Below are 25349 nucleotides of genomic sequence, written 5' to 3'. Positions count from 1 at the left end.
CTTTTCTAGTGGTGATTTCCCATTCTCACCGTCCACTATGCTAATAGTTTTTATTTCTAAGTGTTCTTTTTAAGGCAAAAGTCCTGCACTGATCACACTTTATGTGATGCAGTGAGTCTGGTCCTGTGAGTGTGTTGTTTGCAGTGTGGGCTTGGCCCAGTGATTTGTAGTGCGTTTTAATACTTTATATTAAAAATGAAGTTTTAATGGTGTTCTTCATTGTGTTTTATTATACAAAAATAGACAATTTAGTCTGAACTGGTTTGCAAGTGGGTTTTAGTATGGGGGAGGTGCCGTTGGACTGAAGTACCTGCCCCTTATACCCTCTATCTTTAAGTGGTAGGAGTCTCAAGGTGGCCATAGACACACAGATCCCTTTTCGGATCGTGTGTGGCATGTGCCGACATCTTTCGTCCGGCGGAGATCGGTCGTTTGGTCGATCGGTCAGGTTTGATTTTGACCAGGCCGAACGATCAGATTACCCCCGATATAGCCATGCCTGTTTAAGGCATATCGGAGAAAGATCTGCTCGTTTGGCGATGTTGCGTCTATGGCCACCTTCAGTCTGAATTCCAGTTGGAGGTGAGATTTGGGGATAATACCTCAATGCTGTACCAGAAATTCCAACTTGAAATCTAAATGTTTACTAGTTGCACCCATGTTAACAAAAGATTTAAAAGAAAAAGTCCAAAAGCCACTTCATTAGGAACTTGTAGGGACACCTGGTGGTAACTCATGGAAATGTCTTGCTTTTAGCATTGTCTCAACACTTGGGCACCACATTGTGGTTTCTTGGAGAGTGTAAGTGAGTAATATTATTTATGTTATGTATCACCCTTGCGAAGGTTCTTATGGGTTGAAATATTATATTTTAGAAGTTTCAGTATAACAATGAGGGAGGAGAGGGACTGTAACCATATGGCTTGAGACAGATACGTCTCACATACGAGACAAAGCTTATTCTGATAACCGTATTTACTGAACTAGGTGCTAAACTGTAGTTGCAAGTCAGTAACTAAATTTTAATAGTGCATATACTCATAGAAAATCAGATGGCACACACAGAAGCATTTGTGCTAAATGGTTGAAGTTTTATTGAGATCCCCACAATGTTTCAGAGGCACAGCCTCCTTTCTCAAGTGCTTTCTCAAGTGTAGAGCACTTGAGAAAGGAGCCTGTGCCTCCGAAACGTTGTGGGGATCTCAATAAAACTTCAACCATTTAGCACGAATGCTTCTGTGTGTGCAATCTGATTTTCTATGAGTATATGGATTACAGATACCAAGGATTGCAGCAAGGTTCCCAGATAGAGCACCACCCATAAATGTGAGCAGATTCTGCAATACTATATAATTTTTAATAGTGTACTAAAATCAAAAGGAAATATCTGATTGGTTGATATGGGCAAATACACTGGCATAATTGGCTCATCTATTGAAATATGTGCTAATTTGATTTGCCCAGCATCACCAGAATGTGAAATCAAGTATCTGCATGGCTGCTTTGTGCAGCTCAAAATTTCATAGTAAATCAACCTTTGATTATAAACGATTCTCCTATTCATGGCAATGGGCTGCTCCTCCTGATATTATATCAAATGGGAGAGCTCAGTGATCAGAGAGGCTGCTGGGAGGGAATTAATGGACTGTATTGGTTATACTGTGTTGTTGGATACAATTATAGGATTGTTTGTATAAAATAAACATTGATGCAGGAATCCTAATAGAGAACTAGTGTCTAACAGAAAGATTTGCATAGAGAGTCTCCCTCTGTACAAATCTTAATATTTACATTTTTATTCTACTTTTTATTCTGCAGCTGCTTCTTCCTTTTTCTATTTTATGTATTTATTTATTTATATATCTGTGGTTTACTTATTTCCATTTTTTCTATTTTGAGAAGCTATGGGGCTCTTGCACAGAGAAGGTGCTACTCTATGTTTTAAAAGAGGAAGGTTTTTGTTCAGCTCTGTATCACTGTGTGAGAGGGTTCCAACCATACTGATGACAGTAATAATCTGCTGCATCTTCTGCTTCCATTCTGCTGATTGTAAGAGTGAAATCAGTTCCAGTTAGACTGCCGTTGATCCGCTCTGGGGTCCCTGTGTGTCTCTTGCTTGCCAAATAGATCAGCAGCTTTGGTACCTGCCCTGATTTCTGTTGGTACCAGGCTAAATAGTTGCCATGTGTTCCAGAAAGTGTGCTTCCGGCTTTACATGTGATGGTGACAGTTTCTCCTGGTGACACAGAGACATAATCTGGAGACTGGGACACCCAAGTCTGCCCATAGGAACCTGAAAATACATTTAAAAAATCAGCTATTAAAATGAATAAAACTCCCAGTTATATTCATAACCATTAAAAAGGCTACAGTAATTAAAATGATAACTGTTACTGTAATGGAAGTGTTAGTGCTGATTTTGTATAATTAATAGACAGGTTAATTCTCACCCTGAAGCCAGAGCATGAGTATAGGCAGCAAGCAGCTGTGGGACACCATACTGATCACTGCACACAGGCCTGATACAGATCACTGAGCCCCTGCCTGCACTCACTCATATTTATATCCCCACAAGCACACAGGGAATGTACATGTAGATTATATGCAAATCACAGAGCAGTATTAAGTACTGAAATCATTATGTTACTGGTACCTGTCCTACTGGAGTAAATGCAGTTTCAATTTCCCTGTTTCATGTTAATTTCCCTGCACTGCACTCATTATTTATATTGATGAGCAAATTTGTCCAGTTTCATGAAAAATTCACAAAACGCTTTGAAATGAATAGGTGACAAAAAATTTTTTCCAATTTTTCTCTCTCCAAATGCATGAGCCTTTAATGTTCTATGAGAAAGAAGGACGGCACTCCGGTACATGGAATATACTTTTATTCCAAGCTCATGCAAGGATCCAACGCCCTACGCGTTTCAGGAGTGATTCCCGAAACGCGTAGGGCGTTGGATCCTTGCATGAGCTTGGAATAAAAGTATATTCCATGTACCGGAGTGCCGTCCTTCTTTCTTGATGTCTAAGTGAATTTCAGCAGTGGGGACGCTGCGGACAGAGCACCCGATTGGAGCAGCAAATAGAGAGAGTGAACTTGGAGCGGTCCCCCTTTGTGAAGTTATTTAATGTTCTATGCCGCTATCTGTTGTCACTGCAACACAAATATTTCTATCTAACCAATGAATTCTACTAATTAAATAACCAGACTGAACAACAAAACTTGTGGAAAATAAGAGGGACCAGAGGTCAAGGGGAGGGAGTTGAAAAGCAGAAAACTAGAGAGACCCCACCACCTACCTCTGGCAGTCAGCAACACCTAGCCCCAAAAACAATTGGTCTCATGTTGATCTACTTGAAATAAACGCAGCCTTCTTTAAAGTCAATGGGCATTTTTCTTATGGCAACTTTTTGTCCAAATGCATTAAAGTGAATGGGTGACTTTTTTTGTCTCTACTACGTTTTTGTTTCGGAGACTTTTTTTGTTGCGGCAAACTTTTATCACAGTTTTGCGAAACAATTCACAGATGGCGAAATATGGAATTTTGCCTCAAAGTCATGGCTAGTGGAAAAATGTGCTCATCGCTAATCATTTATCCTAACATATTTTTTTCATTGATTAAGCTGCACATACAAGGCCCGATTTGTGGCAAGGCCACAAAGGCCTGGGCCTAGGGCAGCAGGATCGTAGTGGCAGCATGCCGTCTGGCCGCAACCTAAGGAGCACTGGGGAATCTCCAGCATTCCTGCACATGCGTGGAGAGGATGGGGCACTCTCAAGGCCACCGGGCGCTATGACCCATTGGCCTAGGGGCGCTGAAGCCTGAAATCCAGGCCTGTGCACATGAAAAGCCTTTTGATATTTTTAAAATAATTTCTAGATAAGCAAATTAGTAATTGTAACAATATAGACTCACAGCTTAAATGTCAATTCACCTTCATTAGCAAAACTGTAATAACTGGAAAAAAAAACACAGAAATATGTCCAAATTTTCATAACCTGCCAAATTTTGTAAAATGATCATGGTAATTAGGGGGTGTGGCCACAAAAATTGGTGTGGTCGCACTTTTTATTACCAAAATGTTGGGAGGTATGCTAAAGATTTAACTCTTGTGACATGAATGTCTGCAGGTAAGTAGCTCAGGTCTGTGTTGGAAAGTGAATAAAACCAGTAGGGATGGGCGAAATTGACCCGTTTCGCTTTGCCAAAAATTTGCCAAAATGTTGCAGACACCCATTAAAGTCTATGGACATCAAAAAATTTTGTTGCGAGGCGAAATCTTTTTATTTTGACGCACGATGCCATACAAGTCTATTTGCGTCATTTTTTCGGTGAAACAAGGTGAAAAAATTCGCCCATCCCTAAAAACCCAGTTGTGGAAAGTGGCAGGACAGCCATAAACTAAAAAATAATGTGTATTATCAGATGCTTAGTTCTCTCTATATATATTTGTCTTCATAAAAGAGGAAGGTTTTTGTTCAGCTCTGTATCACTGTGTGAGAGGGGGAGATGCTCCCTGCTGACAGTAATAATCTGCTGCATCTTCTGCTTCCATTCTGCTGATTGTAAGAGTGAAATCAGTTCCAGACCCACTGCCGCTGATCCGCTGATTCTAATTTCCTTGCTATTAAAGATCTCTTTTGAACTGGATTGTGTTTTCAGATTTACATAATGTGAATTTATACTTATTTATAAAAACAGATGAGAAAAAATTCAGTTTGTTTTTAGACTAAGGATGCTGAGGCCATTTTTAAAGGGGAGCTTGCTCAGGGCAGATTAAGGAGCGGACAGACTGTGCTCATTTTTTAAAACCATTCACATTAAAATTAACTTCTACAAAGACATTTTGCAGTTTCTGGCATTTCAAGAGACACTGGAGATTTTGTTAAATTGCAGCTTTGTCAGCCCCAGATGGATCTTCTGTATTTTTACACCCATAGCAATGAGAAAGTTATGACTAGGGTTGCCACCTTTTAAAAAAATCTCTACCGGCTGGTGGAGGGGGCGGGAATAAAAGGGCGGGCCCTGGCTGCAAAGGGGCGGGTCGCGACAATTAAGGGGGTGGATCCATGGTGCGTGATTGGCTGGGCGTGGCCACAGTGCGCATTTGAAGGGGCAAATTCACTAAGATTCGTAGTTGCGCCAGGCGTAACTTCGCCGCACTTCGCCACACTTCGTCAGCGCTTCGCAAATTCACTAAAATCCGAAGTTGCTCTCAGGGGCAGCATAAGGGTGCGAAGTAACACTAGCGAATCTACGCCAGTGTTCATTAGTGAATTTGCGCAGTAACGAAAATGCCAAACGCTAGCGAAGTAACGCTAGCGTTCGGCGCTTCGGCGCTTAGTGAATTTGCCCCTTGGACTCAAGCCAGCAGCCAAAAAGGTTAGTTTTCACTAGGCTGGGTGCAGGCCACAGGCATTTGTTTGATGTATTACAAATTTACCGGCAGCTACATTGCCGGTAAATTTGTAATACCGGCCAGGCCGGTAAAATACCGGCCAGGTGGCAACACTAGTTATGACGCACTAGTTCATGGTGAAATCAAGCTGCTTCTTCCTCACTAAGAGAAAAGGGTACCTACCCGATTTTTCAGAGATGTTTATGTCACCCCTCGTTGAAAGTCTGGGGCTTGAGCACCCGGACCACATGTATCATGCAGTGAGCATTATGTACTTACTCACTTTATGGCAGCCCATCTGGCATTTGCCAGAACTCACAGATTGCCAGTCCGGGCCTGATCTCTTTACCCTTTGAACTAAATCAGTAATATTTCATTTAAAAAAAGATTGTTTGTAGCTACAACTTACAATTATGTCCCTCACCTTATTATATTTATCTATTTCTGTGTCTCTCCATAGCCAAAGATTGTCCAGCTGTAATGCTACAGTGTGGCATATTTACTCTGCAAATATGGATTTCTTACTCATCAGACCAACTGATATAACACATACAAAGACTGAAGCCTGGACCATATGCTTGTCCCTTTTACTGCCTGTTTTTTGCCTGTGTGTAGGCTGTTTTGGCCAATCTCTTAGATCCTGTATCTCCCACTACACACACACATGCATTGCACAAGGTTTATGTAATCTCATTAATCACTGTGATAGCAAAGCATATATGACATCTGCCTTACAGAACCCACCAAAATCAAGAAAATTAAATTAAAATGCTGCTAAGGAAGCAAGGGAAACAACTTAAATATACAAGGGCAGAGACACACGTGGAGATTCGGGGAAATTTAGTCGCCCGGTGACAAATCATCTCTTCGTCGGGCGACTAATCTCCCCAAACTGCCTTCCTGCCGGCTAGAATCTAAATCGCCAGCGGGATGGCACTTGGATCCCTTCGTTTTCCTCGTGAGGCAACTTCGGGCAACTTCGGAAAACGAAGCACTCCGAGTGCCATCCCGCTGGCAATTTAGATTCTAGCCGGCAGGAAGGTAGTTTGGGGAGATTAGTCGCCAGAAGAAAAGACAATTTGTCACCTAATTTCCCAGGATATCCACGTGTGTCTCTGCCCAAAATGTTTCACTGATTTGATTGTTATCATTAAAATGTGCGGTTTTGTTATCCCAAATGCTAATGCACTTCAAAAAAACCCTAATGAAATAGTTCCCAAAATGTAGACCTGGTGCCATCTAGTGGGGGTTTTGGAGCAGTGACAGAGCTCTGTGAGAAGGTTATTAAGGGTTTTTCATTTTTGAGATAACGTTTGTATGATGTAGAGAGTGAAATTCTGAGACCATTTGCAGTTGGTTTTCATTTTTTATTATTCATGGCTATTTTGTTATTTAGCTTTTTATTCAGTAGCTCTCCAGTTTGCAAGCTCAGGAGTCTGGTTGCTACTGTCCAAATTACCCTAGCAACCATGCATTGATTTGAATAAGAGATTGGAATATGAATAGGAGAGGTCAGATTAGAAAGATGAGTAATAAAAAGCAGCAATAACAAAACATTTGTAGCCTTACAGAGTATTTGTTTTTAGATGGGGAGGCAGAGGAAGAAGGTAAATAATTAAAAATACTATAAAAAAATAAATAATGAAGGCCAATGGAAAAGTTGTGGCGAACTGGTCAATCTATAACATACTAAGGGAGTTATTTATCAAAATCTGACATTTTCTGAACAAATCCGCACGGACTTTCCCCCCTATTTATCAATACATTTTCATGAAAATTTCTTGTGTGGGAAAAGACTCGATAAAATCACGATTTGTTGCCAAAACAATGCACCCGAGGAAGGGGTTTTCCCCGAAGCTTGTTACTTTTTCGCTGTAATAAAATGTTTTAAATACTAATCCTGAGGATGGTGTGCTTCATATCCCGTTATTGAAGATATCCCAAAAACTGGCCTACACTACAACCTTTTGTTCCCAATGCAAGGATGTCCAGCTGAATTAAGAACAATTAGGAAGAATTATAATAAATTAAGGTGCCGGAACTAGGGGTAAGCAGAAGAAGCACCTGCCTAGGGCACAATCATAAGGGGGCGATTGGCAGGTACCTATTAAGCAAATTCCGCCTACCCCTATTCCATGCTGGCTACATCTCTGTAGCTCTCCACTCCCTCCTCCTCTGTCATTCCCCTCCCCATCACTCCCCCCTGCTACTGCGCATGCGTGCATTCGTTCGTTTGGGCGCACACACGCGCATGTGCACAGGGGGTAGCGGGCTGGTCGACCGGGTTCCCTAGGGCTCCCTACCTCAGCTTGTAGTCCTGGTTTATTACTGGTGTCCCAAGTTTCTCTTTGATCTCCTGCAGTGAACAGCCAGAAAAAGATAAACCACGTTTCTAAAACTTGGCAGAGAGCCCAGTACATTGCAGCAATAGTTGTGAGTCCCTCCAAAAACAGTCAAGATTATAAAAAAAAAAATGCAAAAGTTTATTGATTAGGACAGGGATCCCCAACCTTTACAACCCGTGAGCAACATTCAGAAGTAAAAGGAGTTGGGGAGCAACACTAGCATGAAAAATGTTCCTGGAGTACCAAATAAGGTCTGTGATTGGTCATTTAGTAGCCCCTATGTGGATTGTCAACATACATTGAGGCTCTGTTTGGCAGTGCACCTGGTTTTAATGCAATAAAACTCACCTCCAAGCCTGGAATTCAAAAATAAGCACCTGCTTTGAGGCCCCTGGGAGCAACATCCAAGGGGTTGGAGAGCAACATGTTGCTCGCGAGCTACTGGTTGGGGATCACTGGATTAGGACATAGTAAAAAAACAGCCTAAGGCGTTTTATGCCTGTTGGGGCACTTACTCATGATCGTATGAGTAAGTGTCCCAACAGGCACGAAACGCATTAGGCTGTTTTTTACTATGGCCTAATCAATAAACATCTATTTTAATAATCTTGACTGTTTTTGGAGGGCCTCACAGCTATTGCTGCGATTGCTTGGATATGCACCCGTGAACTGGGGTGAGCTGTGAGTATATCCCCCCCCTCATACACAAACTTTTGCTTGCTTGCATAATTTATTGCAACCCCTTTGACTGTGGTAGTGCATACTCATGGCTTCTGGCACCTGTTCTTTTTGTTTTAGAGAGCCCAGTATACTCAGCAGCTGCACTTAGATACATTTGTAACTATTTAAGCTATGCAAAGAAAACAACTGTAACAATTTAAGATATGCAGCTCTCTTGGGGAAACTGTGACTTGCAGCTTAAAGGGCAATTCACCTTCATTAGCAAAACTGTAATAACACAAAAAACATGTACCTAAATTCTCAGAAATGTGTTCAAACATTCCGTAACCTGGCAAATTTTGTAAAATAGACATGGTATTAAGAGGGTGTGTCACAAATGGGCGTGGTCAAAAATGCTGTTGCGCTAGGGTTGCCACCTGGCCGGTATTTCACCGGTCTGGCCAGTAAAAATGATGGCTGATCCCAATGTTATTAAAAAGGCCCCACTGACAATGTCCATTCAGGTGGCAGGATGAAGAATTTATTTTGGGTAAAATAAGAGAAAGACTAGTAATTGATTTTACTACTTATTGACTTTACTACTTATGACCAAGGGCATGAATAGGGTTGCAACCCGGCCGGTATTTTACTGGCCTAACCGGTAAAACACCCGCTAAGGCCGGGGCTGGTATTACAAATTTACTGGCAATGTAGCTGCCGGTAAATTTGTAATATCCATTACTAAAGCCTTTGGCCTGGCCCAATCTGCTCAATACATACCTTTTTTTCACCACCTGGCCAAACGCACGCCGCGACCCCGCCCCCTTTGACGTCACGCCCCCACCCTTTTTGATGTCACATCCGCCCCTTTTGACGTCACACCCGCCGCTTTGCCGTAAAGCCCCACCCTTTTTACCGCCCCCAGCACCAGCCAGTGCAAATTTTTTTTAAAGGTGATAACCCTACTTGCTGGTCAGACTGGTGGGAAAATGACCAGCAGGTGGCATTGTTGTAACAACATTCATTCATATTAACAGTACATGTATCCCTTAATATTGGAATTAAAAATAAATAAACAATTAATGTACATTGCAAAACTGCTTAGAATAGCCCCTTCATCAATTTTACACTAATTTATTTTAATGGTTTACTTATCCTTTAAGCCTGTGGTCCCCAACCAGTAGCTCGCGAGCAACATGTTGCTCTCCAACCCCTTGGATGTTGCTCTCAGGGTCCTTAATGCAGGTGCTTATTTTTGAATTTCAAGCTTGAAAGCAAGTTTTAATTGCATAAAAACTAAGTATAGTGACAAGTAGAGCCCCTTGTTGGCTGCCTGTCAACATAGGGGCTACCAAATAGCCAATCACAGCCCTTATTTGGCACCCTAAGGGACTTTTTCATGTTTGTGTTGCTCCCCAACTCTTTTTACATTTGAATGTGGCTCACAGGTAAAAAAGGTTGGGGACCACTGCTTTAAGCATTGTCATGTGTCATGATCCTCATGCAATAAACCATCTTGAAGAACAGCCCTCTTACTAGGGGGTATGTTCTGGCAACCTTTAGATTGTAAGCTCTTATGAGCAAACCCTTTTTTACTTTCTATAGCCCTTGCTTGCAAAATCATTGTAAAACTATTTATTATAAATGAATTATGATTATCATTAGAATCGTTGCTAGGATACAAAAGAACAAAAACACAACCCACCAAGTATTGACTTATGTTAACATATCCAGTCTCTTGTACTATTTTATGTTTTCACCCGTACCATTCTATGCCTTCAATAGTATCATTTTATCCATTATTCTGTAGCATTCTATCCATTAAGCTGCATAATTATAGCATTGTCCTGTACCATTATAACCATTCTCCTGTACCATTCTATCCCTTCACCTGTACCATTCTATCCTTTTGCGTGTATCATTTTATCCATTATCCTGTACCATTCTTTCCATTAATCTGCATAATTGCGCTGTGTTTCTCCTGATCTCTCCTACTTTGAAGTTGACAGCTCTGCACAACTGGTGTTAATATGCTGGACCAATTGCACCCGATCGGGCCCTGCACCTTCGTTCTTCATCGGGGGACCCCTGAAAGTTGCTCTGCAGGGGGGCCCCATAAAGTCTAGTTATGCCACTGATGATACCCCTAAACCCTGGCGCCATCATGTGGTTGTGTTTGATATTAGCAGCCCCAGTTGTGATGAACCCTGAGTGCTATCTACTAATCATTGCTATAACTGCACTGGAATAGACACGTCCAGATATGACTATTGGTATGTTATAGAGTCTCTGGGCAGGTATTTAGCAGTTTTCCAACATGTCTGCCCATGTTCTTTATACACCAGCACAGCGGCACAGCTTATGTTATACAGCTCTATGAGAAAGCAACATACCACCCAACTGTTCCTTTTTCAGAGGGACAGTCCCTCTTTTGACAGCTCAACCCGCAGTCCCTCATTTGTACTGGAAAGTCCCTATTTTCTCTGCACTGAACAGCCAGAAAAAAAAAACAACAAAGTTTCTCACTTAATTGGCTTTTATCAGAGAGCCCAGAACAGCTAACAGGTGCAAATAAGATACTTTGTAACAATTTTGAGACACAAATAAACAGTTTAGATAAGGAGAAATATTTTCAAACTTTCATAACCTGCCAAATTTTGTAAAATGAACATGGTAATTAGAGGGTGTGGTCACAGAAAGGGGCATGGTCAAAAACATTTCGCTACGTGCGGAAAAAAATGTTGTCCCTCTTTTTACTTCCAAATTGTTGGGAGGTATGCAGCAATGTCTGGCATGTTAAATACAATTGATTATTTTATAATAAGATTGGCGTGTCTGGGTGATGTGAACAAGTTCGAAACTGTTATACTCAGAAGTTGGCATTCTTAGCACTGGAAAAGGTTAAATATTACTTATTTTCATTAACTGGACAGCAAAGTACAAAAATATAAAAAATCGGATTAATGATTTGAATCCCAGGATCGGATCGGTATGTACGTCCGGCAATCACCAGGGCTCTCCTCTGCCTGTTTTAATGACAATTTCCAAGATTGGATTGCTGTATGTCACAAAACCTCAGGTTATTGAGAAGGAAACAAAAAACAGAAAGACCAAAGCAATGGGACCGCTGTCCGATGAGGTGCTACTATGAGGCACCACTCGGTGCGCACACATGAGGGCGCTTGGTGCAATGCGCACGCGACGCAGGCGGAGCGTCGCCAATTTTTTTTTCTATTTTGTAGAATCCCATGTGGGGAGAGGGGGTCTGGCCCAGCGGGGGCCCATGAGGGTCAGGGCCCACCTAGTTTATTCCCGGTGTCCCGCCGGGCCAGTCTGACACTGGACCAAAGTAGTATATGGTGTAGTATTTTTGAATTATTTTTTCACACACCCTTAGTGGTTTCTTTATAATATTACTTGTGCATTGGGTTGCCATCTTTTCTAGAAAAAAATACCGGCCTTCCTATGTTTTTATGGTTTTTCCCTATACTTAACATTGTAAAATACGTAAAATACCGGCCAGGTGGCAACCCTACTTGTGCATATCGGCTACAAAATTATTCATTAGTGAAAAAAGGTGCTCTCAAGCAAGCAAAAGTGATTGTTTCAGTGAACAAACATTTAAATAAATGAAAAAGGTATTTTTCAAAAAATAAACTGTGAAAAAATGATCAAAAAATATTTAAAAATAAAAAAATACAAAAAAAATTAAAAAAGGGAAAAAAAGGGAAGGATTTATACAAAAAAAAATCAAAAATATAAAAAATACAAAAAATTCAAAAAGGGAAAAAATGATTTATACAAAAAAACAAAAAATTCAAAAATATAAAAAACGAAAAAAGGGAAAAAATGGGAAAAAATTTATTTATACAAAAAACCAACAAATGTAAAAAAATAAAAATACAAAATGTGCTGTGATATGTCTGATACTTTAGATGAAAATACTCCCAATTGCATTTGTTTCAAGTCACAACCACTCAAACACCAGTCACTTTATTAACAGGCTTATAAACGTCACATCTTCTCATTTTGTAACAAACCTATTGTATTTTTCTTATTCATGCAAATATTTGTTCAGTATTAATCAGAATTTAGCCAGTTTAGCATTCTCTCGGGTTTAAACATACAGTATATCATTTCTTCAAACAGCAGCAACAAAAACTACACTTCCCAGAGGGCACCGCGCGCCCGGCCGCTCTCTCCCAGGCCTCTTTTTTTCTATGATTTGCGAGTTACCTGCGGTGACGTTTTCGCGGCTGCCGGTTGTATGCCTGCTGTATTGCTTTTGTGCTACCGATAGGGATCGGGTCCTGTGCCCAATAGGACTTTTAACCGCACTGAATGTCCCGGCCTCCGGACTTCGGCTGCTTCTGATAGAGTAACCAATGCTTTTAGTCAGGCAAAGAAGAAGGCACCTTTAAGGTCCTGATCTCGTAGGACCCTCCCACCTCTCCAACCTTCCAGCCTGGGCCCGGGGCTGTCATTGGCGAAGGACCCGCATCATGCTGCAGGGAAGGCTTTTCGCTCGCTTCCTCCGTAAGTAACTACACTGGCAGTCTGGGACAGGCTCTGGGACAGGCTGGGGCAATAACTTATTTCAGAGGGGATTAGGGGGGGGGGGCGGTTGTGCCTGATAAAGATATTTGGGGCTGCTGGTGAGTTAGAGGACATAATGTCAGAGGGGAGAAGGAGTTGCACCAGGGCAGGAAAGTCCAAGTTCTTTTGTGCAATTGCAACTCACATGTCTGACAGGGGATTGTGGGACTTGTAACTAAGCAACAGCCTGGTGGGCACATCCTTGCTTATATGTGTTGGATTGTGCTGAGAATAAGTGCTGGGAGTGAGTGCAGAGAGTGAGTGAGTGCAGAGAGTGAGTGAGTGCAGAGAGTGAGTGAGTGCAGAGAGTGAGTGAGTGCAGAGAGTGAGTGAGTGCAGAGAGTGAGTGAGTGCAGAGAGTGAGTGAGTGCAGAGAGTGAGTGAGTGCAGAGAGTGAGTGAGTGCAGAGAGTGAGTGAGTGCTGAGAGTGAGTGAGTGCAGAGAGTGAGTGAGTGCAGAGAGTGAGTGAGTGCAGTGAGTGAGTGAGCGGGGGGAGTGAGCGCTGAGAGTGAGCGGGGGGAGTGAGCGCTGAGAGTGAGCGCGGAGAGTGAGTGCAGAGAGTGAGCGGGGGGAGTTAGTGCAGAGAGTGAGTGCTGAGAGTGAGTGCAGAGAGTGAGTGCAGAGAGTGAGTGCAGAGAGTGAGTGCAGAGAGTGAGTGCAGAGAGTGAGTGAGAGCGAGTGCAGAGAGTGAGTGCTGAGTGAGTGCAGGGAGTGAGTGCAGGGAGTGAGTGCAGGGAGTGAGCAGAATGAGTGCGGGGGGTGAGTAGAGTGCGGGGGTCAATAGAGTGCAGGGAGTGAAAGAGTGCAGAGAGTGCGGGGGGGGGGTGAGTAGAGTGCTGGGTGGTGCAATAAGCTCAGTATATAAAACATGGCATTTGTAGCCCTATTCATTTTTAGTGTTTAGTTCTCCTTTAGACACTGTGCCTCGTGCTTATCAGTAATCTTGTCCAACCCTGGCTAAATACATTGAGAATGAGACCGATGAATGGGCAATGGGTGAGTGTCTGTGTGAGTGTCAGTCAGTGTGACAGGTTGGACTGGGCGAGTGATTGCTACATTGAGTATTGGGACTTGTTTGTGCTTTGCCGAGGGCTCATGGACCAGTTAAGGGGGTTTTACTCCAGTCTCTAATGTCAGGGTAAAGTTAGTGTGTTCATATATAGTGATAAAGTGTATGTGCAGAACTATTTCCCAGGAGAAGCAGAAGTCTCCAGCCTGCGGCAGATGTGACTGTAATTTGATTTGTTCATATATTTAGTAAAGTAACACTCCATGGGTCACTTCTGGCCTATTTGATGTATGGATCAAAGAAACGTAAGAAATGTTTCCAGGGTTAAAATATAGTTCTGTAACCTGGATAGTTCGGCACACAAATATAGTGTTATTAGTGACATATAAAGGGAATTTGGTGTGAATGGGTGAATGTGCGACCTGTGTGCAAGAGCTTACAATCTACACTGAACAGATAAAGCTTAAGGTAATGTGTTTTATGAAGCGCAGACAATCTCACATGGGTGAGTCAAGCTAACATGACACGTATGGAGCTGATATGTTTCCTTTCTTTTTAGTGCCCAAAGGTGCGGTGTCACTTCTGAAATATTGAAAGGTCATCAGTTTTCATTTATAGGGGTTGTTCACCTTCCAACACTTTTCAGTTGGTTTCAGATCGTTCACCGGAACTAAAGACCGATATTAAAGTGTCATTTTTCACCTTCTAAAGCAGCGCTTGGAAGGGGGGGGGGGTCACCGACCCTGTAAACTGTTCTAAATTGATACATTTAGTTGATACCTGTATAAACAATGGAAAGTATTTGAAAAAAAGTCTTTATTTCTGGGGAACAATCTGAAAACAATTGAACTAAAAAAGGTAGTAGTTCACCTTTAAAGGGATACTGTCATGGGAAAAAAATGTTTTAAAAATGAATCAGTGCTGCTCCAGTAGAATTCTGCACTGAAATCCATTTATCAAAAGAGCAAACAGATTTTTTTATAATTAATTTTGAAATCTGACATAGGGCTAGACATTTTGTCAATTTCCCAGCTGCCCCAAGTCATGTGACTTGTGCTCAGATAAACTTCAATCACTCTTTACTGCTGTACTGAACAAAAGAGCAATGGGAAGGTAACCAGATAGCAGCTCCCTAACACAAGATAAAAGCTGCCTGGTAGATCTAAGAACAACACTCAATAGTAAAAACTCATGTCCCACTGAGACACATTCAGTTACATTGAGAAGGAAAAACAGCAGCCTGCCAGAAAGCATTTCTCTCCTAAAGTGCAGGCACAAGTCACATGACCAGGGGCAGCTGGGAAATTGACAATATGTCTAGCCCCATGTCAGATTTCAAAATTGAATATAAAAAAATCTGTTTGTTCTTTTGAAAAATGGATTTCAGTGCAGAATTCTGCTGGAGCAGCACTATTAACTGATGCGTTTTAAAAAAAACAACATTTTTTCCGATGACAGGATCCCTTTAAGATAACTTTTAGTATGTTGTAGAACGGCCAATTCTAATCAATTTTTCAATTGGTTTTCATTATTTATTTTTGATAGTTTTATAGTTATTTGCCTTTTCCTTCTGGCTCTTTCCAGCTTTCAAATGGGCGTCACTGACCCCTTCTAAAGAGTAAATGCTCTGTAAGGCTACAAATGTATTGTTATTGCTAATCTTTCTATTCAGACCTCTCTCATTCATATTCCAGTCTCTTATTCAAATCAATGCATGGTTGCTAGGGTAATTTGGACCCTAGTTACCAGATCGCTTACAATGCAAACTGAAGAGCTGCTTAATAAAAAGCTAAACAACTCAAAACCTTCAATAATAAAAAATGAAAACCAATTGCAAATTATCTTAGAATATTTCTCTCTGCATCATACTAAAAGTTGATGTTGCTGAGCGACAAATCTCCTCTACTGCGGGCGACTAATCTCCCCACACTGCTTTCTCCACCGCAAGAATACGAATCTCAGTTGGGATCGCTTCGGATATCTAAAGTCGCCCGAATTTGCCTCACGATCCCGCCAGCGATTCATATTCTTGCCGGCGGGAAGGCAGTACGGGGAAATCAGTCGCCCACCACCATAAGAGTTCTGGATTTTATTTTGCGTTGGGTTGGTAACAAATTCAGGAGCTCATTATATATCTTTTAGCCTAACCTTTAGAGTATCATTCATATGCACTGACCTATGTGTGTTGGCATTTGAATAGTAGTGCTCTGCTATTTGTAGCTCTGTGTCCTTTCCAGATAAATGGGTTAATGGTTACCTTTCACTCCTCTGAACTGTTTCTCTAACTCCAGACTCGTACAAAGTGCAACAGTGCATGCTTGGGCTAGTAAAACTTGCAACCTCAGACACTTGGGCTTATAAAGCCCTTGTTAGTCCTTTGTGCCTGTGGCTTTATACAGTATATAGTGGCTGTATCATCTTTATACAGTGTTTACAGGAACATTCTCTGCCCTCTGCTCTCATTTCTTTCAGTGTCAGAGCTGACTTTTCTTGTTTGGCCTTACCTGTTTAATTATGGTGTGACCCTTTGCTGAGTGTGAGTGACCTTTCAGGGCCATCAAAGGTTTGTTTTTGCTTAATTTTTAGTTAAAGGGATACTGTCATGGGAAAACATGTTTTTTTTTTCCAAACGCGTCATTTAGTAGTGCTGCTCCAGCAAAATTCTGCACTGAAATCTATTTTTCAAAAGAGCAAACAGATTTTTTTGTATTCAATTTTGAAACCTGACATGGGGCTAGACATATTGTCAGTTTCCCAGCTGCCCCAGTCATGTGGCTTGTGCTCTGATAAATTTCAGTCACTCTTTACTGCTATACTGCAATTTGGAGTGATATCTCCCCCTCCCTTTTCCCCCCTAGCAGCCAAACAAAAGAACAATGGGAAGGTAACCAGATAGCAGCTCCCTAACACAAAGATAACAGCTGCCTGGTAGATCTAAGAACAACACTCAATAGTAAAAGCTAAGTCCAACTGAGACTGATTCAGTTACAATAAGTAGGAGAAATAACAGCCTTCTAGAAAGTAGTTCCATCCTAAAGTGCAGGCACAAGTCACATGACTGGGGGCAGCTGGGAATTAATATAAAAAAATCAGTTTGCTCTTTTGTGAATTGGATTTCAGTGCAGCATTCTGCTGGATTAGCACTATTAACTGATGCGTTTTGGAAAAAAAAACATGTTTTCAGTGTTGACAGTATCCCTTTAAATGTGCCCTTGGATGAAACATTCCCTCCCTGCCTTTTCACCTCAAAGAAATGTTGAGATATTTTGTCAGTGTTGATAGTGATCTGACACCTAATTGCTGAAAAACATTTGATTTCAACTTGTTCAGTGAGGTACAGGGTTATTTTCCACATATTTGTCACTTTTGCCTTTTTATGAAGTCTAAAGGGGTTGTTCACCCCTGAGTTAACTTTTAGTATGATGTAGGGAGTGATATTCTGAGGCAATCTGCAATTGGTTTTTATTATTTGTGGTCTTTGAGTTATTTAGTTTTTTATTTGGCAACTCTAAATTTTGCAATTTCAGCAGTCTGGTTGCTAGGGTCCTAATTACTTGGAAAAGAGACTAGAATATGAATAGGAGAGGCCTGAATAGAATGACGTGTAATAAAAAGTAGCAATAACAATACATTTGTAGCCTTACAGAACATTTGTTTTTAGACGGGGGTCAGTGAATCTCATTCGAAAGCTGGAAAGAGTCAGAAGAAGAAGGCAAATAATTAAAGAAAACTATACCAAATAAATTAAGACTAATTGAAAATTTGCTTATAATTGGCGGTTACATAACATACTAAAAAGTTAACTTAAAGGTGAACCTTCCCTTTAAAGCTGGGTCAATTCAGGCAGTGATCTGCACTTTTAGTGACAAGTATACAGGGTAGCCTTATATGCTGGCACTTTCCTTCCTGGGAGCAAAGATTATGACAATTTTATTGAAGTGAGCACTGACCATATACATTGCTTAACACGAAATTCACCCAATCAGATTTTACTGGTCATGTCACTGGACTTGTGGCTGGTTATTTGGAGATCTTTCTTTACTGCTGTCTGGCCTTACTGCAGCAGAGTTGCTGACCTTTTTGTTGGCTTGATATCTGAGAGGAGCAAATGATTCATTGATAGACAGTTACTAGTCCTCCAGTGTGATCATCCTCAGCTGTCAGTGGGTTTCTCTGTTACTCTTGGCCAACCTGTTAAGGCCCCCATAGACGCAAAGATTTTTCTTTGATGAACGACCGATTCTAGTGCAATCCAAGCAATCCCATAAATTATTGTGAGATTATTGGGAATCCAACGATCGTGCATCTAACGATTTTTCGCATACCTCCCAACTGTTCCTTTTTCAGAGGGACAGTCCCTCTTTTGACAACTCAACCTGCAGTCCCTCATTTGTACTGGAAAGTCCCTCTTTTCTCTGCACTGAACAGCCAGAAAAAGAAACAAAGTTTCTAACTTAATTGGCTTTTGGCAGAGAGCACAGAATAGCTAACAGGTGCAAATAAGATACTTTGTAACAATTTTGAGACAAGAAAATAAGTAATTGTAACAGTTTAGATAAGGATAAATATTTTCAAACTTTCCTAACCTGCCAAATTTTGTAAAACGAACATGGTAATTAGGGTGTGTGACCACAAAAATGGGCGTGGTCAACACATTTAGCCACGCTACATGCGGAAAAAAGTGTTGTCCCTCTTTTTACTTCCAAAATGTTGGGAGGTATGTTTTCGTCCGACATCGGTCAGAAAATTGATTGGCCAGGTTAGAAAATTTTATTCGGTCACAGTGAAATCTATCTGTTGTCCAATTGTTTGCAGGGCTAAGCAGGCAGCCCCCCCTCAGTATTCCTAGCTTCAACTAGGCAACATTGCTTGAAATGGTCTTTTTAGTTGACGGAAAAATCGTACATTTAAACGATTGTTTCAAGATAAGCTTGGTCTAACGATAACGAAAAAATCTTTTAAAAATTTTACATCTATGGCCAGTGTCACGGATACGGTACTTCCAACCGCACGTGACTTTAGGTGTGACTATCAGGGGTCACTCACTCAGTCTCTCAGCCACATTGCACAAAGGTTAGACTAACACAAAAATACCCCAAACACCAACCAACACCATACCCCCCCAACTGTCCCTTTTTCGGAGGGACAGTCCCTCTTTTGATAGCTCAACCCGCAGTCCCTCATTTGTACTGGAAAGTCCCTCTTTTCTATGCACTGAACAGCCAGAAAAAGAAACAAAGTTTCTCACTTAATTGGCTTTTAGCAGAGAGCCCAGAACAGCTAACAGGTGCAAATAAGATACTTTGTAACAATTTTGAGACACAAAAACACAGTTTAGATAAGGAGAAATATTTTCAAACTTTCATAACCTGCCAAATTTTGTAAAACAAACATGGTAATTAGGGGGTGTGGCCACAAAAAGGGGTGTGGTTAACAAAATTGCTGCGCTACGTGCGGGAAAAAAATTTTTGTCCCTCTTTTTACTTCCAAAATGTTGGGAGGTATGCAACACCCAAAAAACTCATTCGCTGCCACCATCTATCATTCACAGGCGATAGAAACCTAATGTGACTATTTCCCCTGTTCTCTCTAACAGGTACTAACTCACAATACACCAATGCATTAAACACTCTCCCACTATAGTCAGTTAGTTCCTACTGATTCAACAAGTACTTCAGCATGCAGAGGGTTAAGGCTCACGGTTACACTCTTTCAGGCTAGGTTAGTTTAGAGCACCAAAGACAATCTTATTAAATTCTCTTTAATATTATAAAAGGTAAAACAGTGCAATATACAAAAAGATGTTACAAAAAGAGACATACATTCAAAAATACAATTACAAACAGTTGTAAAATAAAAGGGAAAACATGGAAAACCTATACTTAACTTCAAAGATATAGAATTCCTGGTCCTGGAGGCAAGGGGAAACAAACGGGATAACTTCCAATCGCAATTGGTCCTACAAAGTAAATCCAAAGTTTAGTCAGAAGAGCTGACTATTTATTAGTGATTTCAGGGCATCAGGTAACTGCACACTCCCCCTCCCTCAGGAATGCAAGGGGCGTGGCCTAGGAGGGCACAGATTGAGTTTTTATGAGCTCCTGTGAGTAGGAACTGGACCAAGAATATAATGATCATAACTCCTTATAGGAACATAGGAGAGAGATATTATATTCATTGGTTATTACCAATACTGTGTGACCTGCCCCTGCCCAGATATTCAAATCTGATATACAGAGTACCAACCCTAGTCATGTTTGGACTCGTTTGAAAGCTGAAATTGCCTTGAACCCATCACCAGTTTTTTATACTGTTGGTACAACAGGTATGGGTTCTGTAAGGATAAATATATTTGAGTATACATTATATGTGACCTTCACTTCACCTCTAAGGGTCTTGCTGGGAACTTTAAATTCTCACTCCTTGGGCTTCCCCCTCCCCATGGAATGGCTCTTATCAGCTTACAGAAGGGCATTACAGCTCTGACCCCTCTGACCATAGTGAAACAAGGCCTGTTATGTGTCTGATTTAGATGCTGCCAGATATATTTTTTCATGATACTTTGGCCTGTTTTATTAACTATTATTACAGGCCTGTATCATGACAGCCAAGTCATGTGACAGAAATTACATCAGAACTCACCGTTTATAACTGATGACATCAGAACTCACCGTTTATATAGTGAATAAAGTACACCCTTTTGTAAAATATAAGGATATTATAAGTTACCGAGGAGTTTCATGACCATATAAAAACACAAGGCCGAGTGTTTTTATACAGGTCATGGAACTCCGAGGTAACTTCTAATATCCTCATATTTTACAACTGGGGTGTACTTTATTTATTATAATACACAAATTTCAATGAGTCATGTGACAGAAATGACATCAGAACTCACCGTTTATAAGGATATTCATGGATTTTGTGTATTGTAAGGATATAATGTACAGGATATTCATGGCTTTTGTGTATTTTTTATATATATATATATATATATATATATATATATATATATATATATATATATATATATATATATATATATATATATATATATATATATATATATATATATATATATATATATTGAATAAAGTACCCCCTCTTGTAAAATATAAGGATATTATAAGTTACCGAGGAGTTTCATGACCATATAAAAACACAAGGCCGAGTGTTTTTATACAGGTCATGGAACTCCGAGGTAACTTATAATATCCTCATATTTTGCAACTGGGGGTACTTTATTTATTATAATACACAAATTTCAGCCAGTCATGTGACAAATGACATCAGAACTAACCGTTTATAACTGATGACATCAGAACTCACCGTTTATAAGCATATAATTTACAGGATATTGATGGCTTTTGTGTATTATATAATATTTCTGAAGGTACCTGCACTCCGTCCACTTCTTTGTGGGTGCTTGGTCAAAGAGTTATGTATAATTATATATATATTACACATAAGCCATAAATATCTTGTAAAATATATCCTTATAAACGGTGACTAGTGATGTCATCAGTTATAAACAATGAGTAGTGATGTCATTTTTGTCACATGACTCACTAAAATTTGTTTATTATAATAAATCAAGGCCAAAAGAATGGATGGCACTCTGTTCAAGGAGGTAGCAAGTTTATTGCAGGCTCCTACAAGGATCTCACGCCCTACGCATTTCGGGATACAATGCCTTAATCTTAGGCATTGTATCCCGAAACGCGTAGGGCGTGAGATCCTTGTAGGAGCCTGCAATAAACTTGCTAGCTCCTTGAAGTGCCGTCCATTCTTTTGGCCTTGAATAGGCACTAAGTGGTGGGGACGCTGCGAACTGAGCACCTAACAAGGAGGGAATGGAACAGCCAACTTGAGGATGAGCTTGGAGCGGTCTACTTGGTTTGAATGAGGTATTACAATAAATAAAGTACCCCTTGTTGGAAAATATGAGGATATAATAAGTAACCTCGGAGTTCCATGACCTGTATAAAAGGCCTTGGTCTTCAGCCTCGTTTTTATATGGTCATGGAACTCCTTGGTGACTTATAATATCCTTACGTTTTACAATAGGGGTACTTTATTCAGTATATGTCTCTCTCTCTCTATATATATATATATATATATATATATATATATATATATATATATATATATATATATATATATATATATATATATATATATATATATATATATATATACACATATATACACACACCGTATATACTCAAGTATAAGCCGAGGTACCTAATTTTATCTATGAAAACTGGGAAAACTTATTGACTCTAGTATAAGCCTAGACACAATTGCAGCCCTGTCTCCCAGCAGCGCACATTCCGCCAAAGAGACTCCCCCAGCGATCAACCGGACTTCTTTGCAAAGTTGATGATGACAGAGAATTGCCAAACGGATTACTGTGTGCATTGTCCCACTACCATGTGCAGAGGGTGCTGTGTGATATTGCCTTCACTGTTAATCTTTCATATAACCAACAGAGGGCGCTGTGTGATATTGCAGTCACTGTTATTCTTTCATATAACCAACAGAGGGCGCTGTGTGATATTGCAGTCACTGTTATTCTTTCATATAACCAACAGAGGGCGCTGTGTGATATTGCAGTCACTGTTATTCTTTCATATAACCAACAGAGGGTGCTGTGTGATATTGCAGTCACTGTTATTCTTTCATATAACCAACAGAGGGCATTGTGGGATATTGCAGTCTCTCCCTAAGTGAACTGTTGGTATAGGAATGATTAAAAGTGACTGCAATCTCAGCTACTGCCCGCTGACCCGAGTATAAGCCGAGGTAGCCTTTTTCAGAACATTTTGGATGCTGAAAAACTCGGCTTATACTCGAGTATATACGGTATCTATCTATCTATCCGGCTGCATAACTATAAATGAAAATTATTCTTTGTTTTTCAGTACAGCAGAATGGAGTGAGGCAGTGCTCCTACACAGCTTCCAGGAAACACTTGTATATAAATAAGGATACTAAGGTTATCTGTCAAGGTTTCACTGGGAAGCAGGTATGTATATTCTTTTTATTATGGACATGTAGGGGGTTATTTATCAAAGCGTTTTAAAACCCGAAAACTCAAATTAATCGAGTTTTCCGTGGGAAAAAAACTTGAATCACTTGAATTATTTGAGTTTTCGGGCAAAACCCTCCGAAAAAAAAAAAACTATTTAAGATTCGAGCTGTTTTCAGGGTCTGCATATAATAAATCTATAATAAATTTAAAAAACTTAAAAATTAGAGTTTTGTTTTTTTGTACCCGAAAATGTGAGTTTTGACTAGGGATGCACTGAATCCACTAATTTTGGATTCGGCCCGAACCCCCGAATCCTTCATGAAAGATTTGGCCGAATACCGAACCAAATCCGAATCCTAATTTGGATGTGCAAATTAGGGGTGGAAAGGGGAAAACATTTTTTACAAAAAGTCACGCAATCTCCCTCCCGCCCCTAATTTGCATATGCAAATTTGGATTCGGATTTGGTTCGGCCGGGCAGAAGTATTTGGCCGAATCCTGGCCAAATCCCGAACCCTGGATTCGGTGCATCCCTAGTTTTGACCAAAAAAATCAACTTGAAAACTCAGATTTTCATGGAAAACACAACTTGTGCCTTAAAATCTAACAAATAACTGCCTTTTGCACAAATCTTGCATGTAGAGAGACATGGGGGCAGATTTATCAAAGGTCGAGGTGAATTTTCGAATGAAAAAAATTTGAATTTCAAGCTATTTTTTGTGTACTTGAATGAGGGAATAGTCCAAATTCGATTTGAATTTGAAAAAAAATTGAAAATTCGAATATCGAAATGTACCGTATATACTCGTGTATAAGCCGAGTTTTTCAGCACCCAAAATGTGCTGAAAAAATTGACCTCGGCTTATACGCGGGTAAGTATACGCGAGGGGCTCCTGCTTAATGTGACACTTCCCTCCCCGGGGCTCGACGTGTCCGCGCTGCCTGCAGGGGGCTCCCTCTGTCCGTAGCACCCGGGAGGGGACAGGATCTGGAAAGAGCAGGCGAAAAGGGCGGAAGAACTGGCTGTGAGCCGGGGGTCTGTGTTGGGCTAATAAGGAATTAGCGAACCCCGGGCACAAGCGGCTCCTCTAACCGGAACTGACCGCCAGTCCCTCCAACCTGTGGGGAATCCGCTCCCCTGGAGTCTTCCCTCTACCCGACCTTCCTCCCTCGGACACATGGACTCTCCCTTTATCCACAGTCCTTCCCCCGCCCGATCAGCCCATTCCTCCCCCGGGGGAGCCACTCGTGCTGCGGATGATCGAGTGTGGCATTGGTGGAAGGAGCGATGAATCATCAGCCGATCCAGCCAGGGAATTCGCCTCGTTATTTGCTCACACCGAGTCCCTTGTGTCTAATCCGGGGACGAGTCTTTCCTTCCCCAGTGACCCAGCCTCCTCCTCCCGTCTACTCCCCTGGAAGTCCACAGCTCGAGCAGCAGCCAGACACCCCTCGCGTTTCCCCGCAATTTCATTATTGTGTGGTGAGTGTATATAGTGTATGATGGTGTGGGTAGAGAGTTTGTGTGTGTATATAGTATATGTGTGGGGAGTTTGTGTGTATAGTATGTGTGTGTGATTATTTTGTGGGAAGAGTGTGTGTGTAAAGTATATGTGTGTCTATGTGTGTATAATTGCTAGTGGAAAGTATATTTTGTCTCAGCTGAAAAATATCTGTAATATAAATCCACTGGGGGGGGACAAATTTTCAGTGATTTAGTTTGCGCTGTAGTGATTGTAGCATAAAGGGTCTTAGTTGTGTCTAGGCTTATACGCGAGTCAATAAGTTTTCCCAGTTTTTGTAGGTAAAATTAGGTACCTCGGCTTATACACGGGTCGGCTTATACACAAGTATATACGGTACTGTCTCTTTAAAAATTCGACTTCGACCATTCGCCATCTAAAACCTGCCGAATTGCTGTTTTAGCCTATGGGGGACCTCCTTGAACCCATTTGGAGTCAATTGGTGGACTGAAAAATCAAAGTTTTTTGGGGGGAAAAACTTCGAATCGAATTCGATCAAATGTGCTATTCCTTTGATTCGAATGATTCGAATTTGGCTGAATACGTACCTATTAGACCCAAAAAAACCTTCAACTTAATTTCAGTTGGTCTTTTTGAATTCAAATTTTGAAGTTTTTTTTCAATTCAAAATTCGACCCTTGATAAATATGCCCCATGATGTCTGGTGATTTAATAGAGTGAGCTCTAATACATCTTCTAGACAAAAGGAGCCCCCCTATAAGATATATTGGATGTAACTGTCAATGAATATCTGACACCCAACCGCTGCATGAAGACAG

At 40.8% G+C, this 25349-nt stretch overlaps 1 protein-coding gene and 1 gene segment (V, D, J or C); one reads left to right on the top strand and one right to left on the bottom strand.

Moving 5' to 3' along the window:
- Positions 1-1181: 1181 nt before the first annotated feature.
- On the bottom strand, positions 1182-2679 carry LOC121401646. The segment is given in 2 exon segments: positions 1182-2293; positions 2451-2679. Coding segments are annotated over 2 exon segments (369 nt in total).
- Positions 2680-12881: 10202 nt separating this feature from the next.
- The window catches only part of suclg1.L (succinate-CoA ligase, alpha subunit L homeolog), a 39601-nt gene continuing 27133 nt past the window's right edge, over positions 12882-25349 (top strand). Inside the window, 2 exon segments of the mRNA NM_001094629.1 lie at positions 12882-12944; positions 22938-23041. The gene's annotated coding sequence lies outside the window, so the exon portion shown is untranslated.

This window comes from Xenopus laevis, chromosome 1L (genome assembly GCF_017654675.1).
Source record: "Xenopus laevis strain J_2021 chromosome 1L, Xenopus_laevis_v10.1, whole genome shotgun sequence".
NCBI lineage: Eukaryota > Metazoa > Chordata > Amphibia > Anura > Pipidae > Xenopus > Xenopus laevis.
Note: the sequence above shows the minus strand (reverse complement) of the source record. Positions and strands in the feature narration are given on the sequence as shown.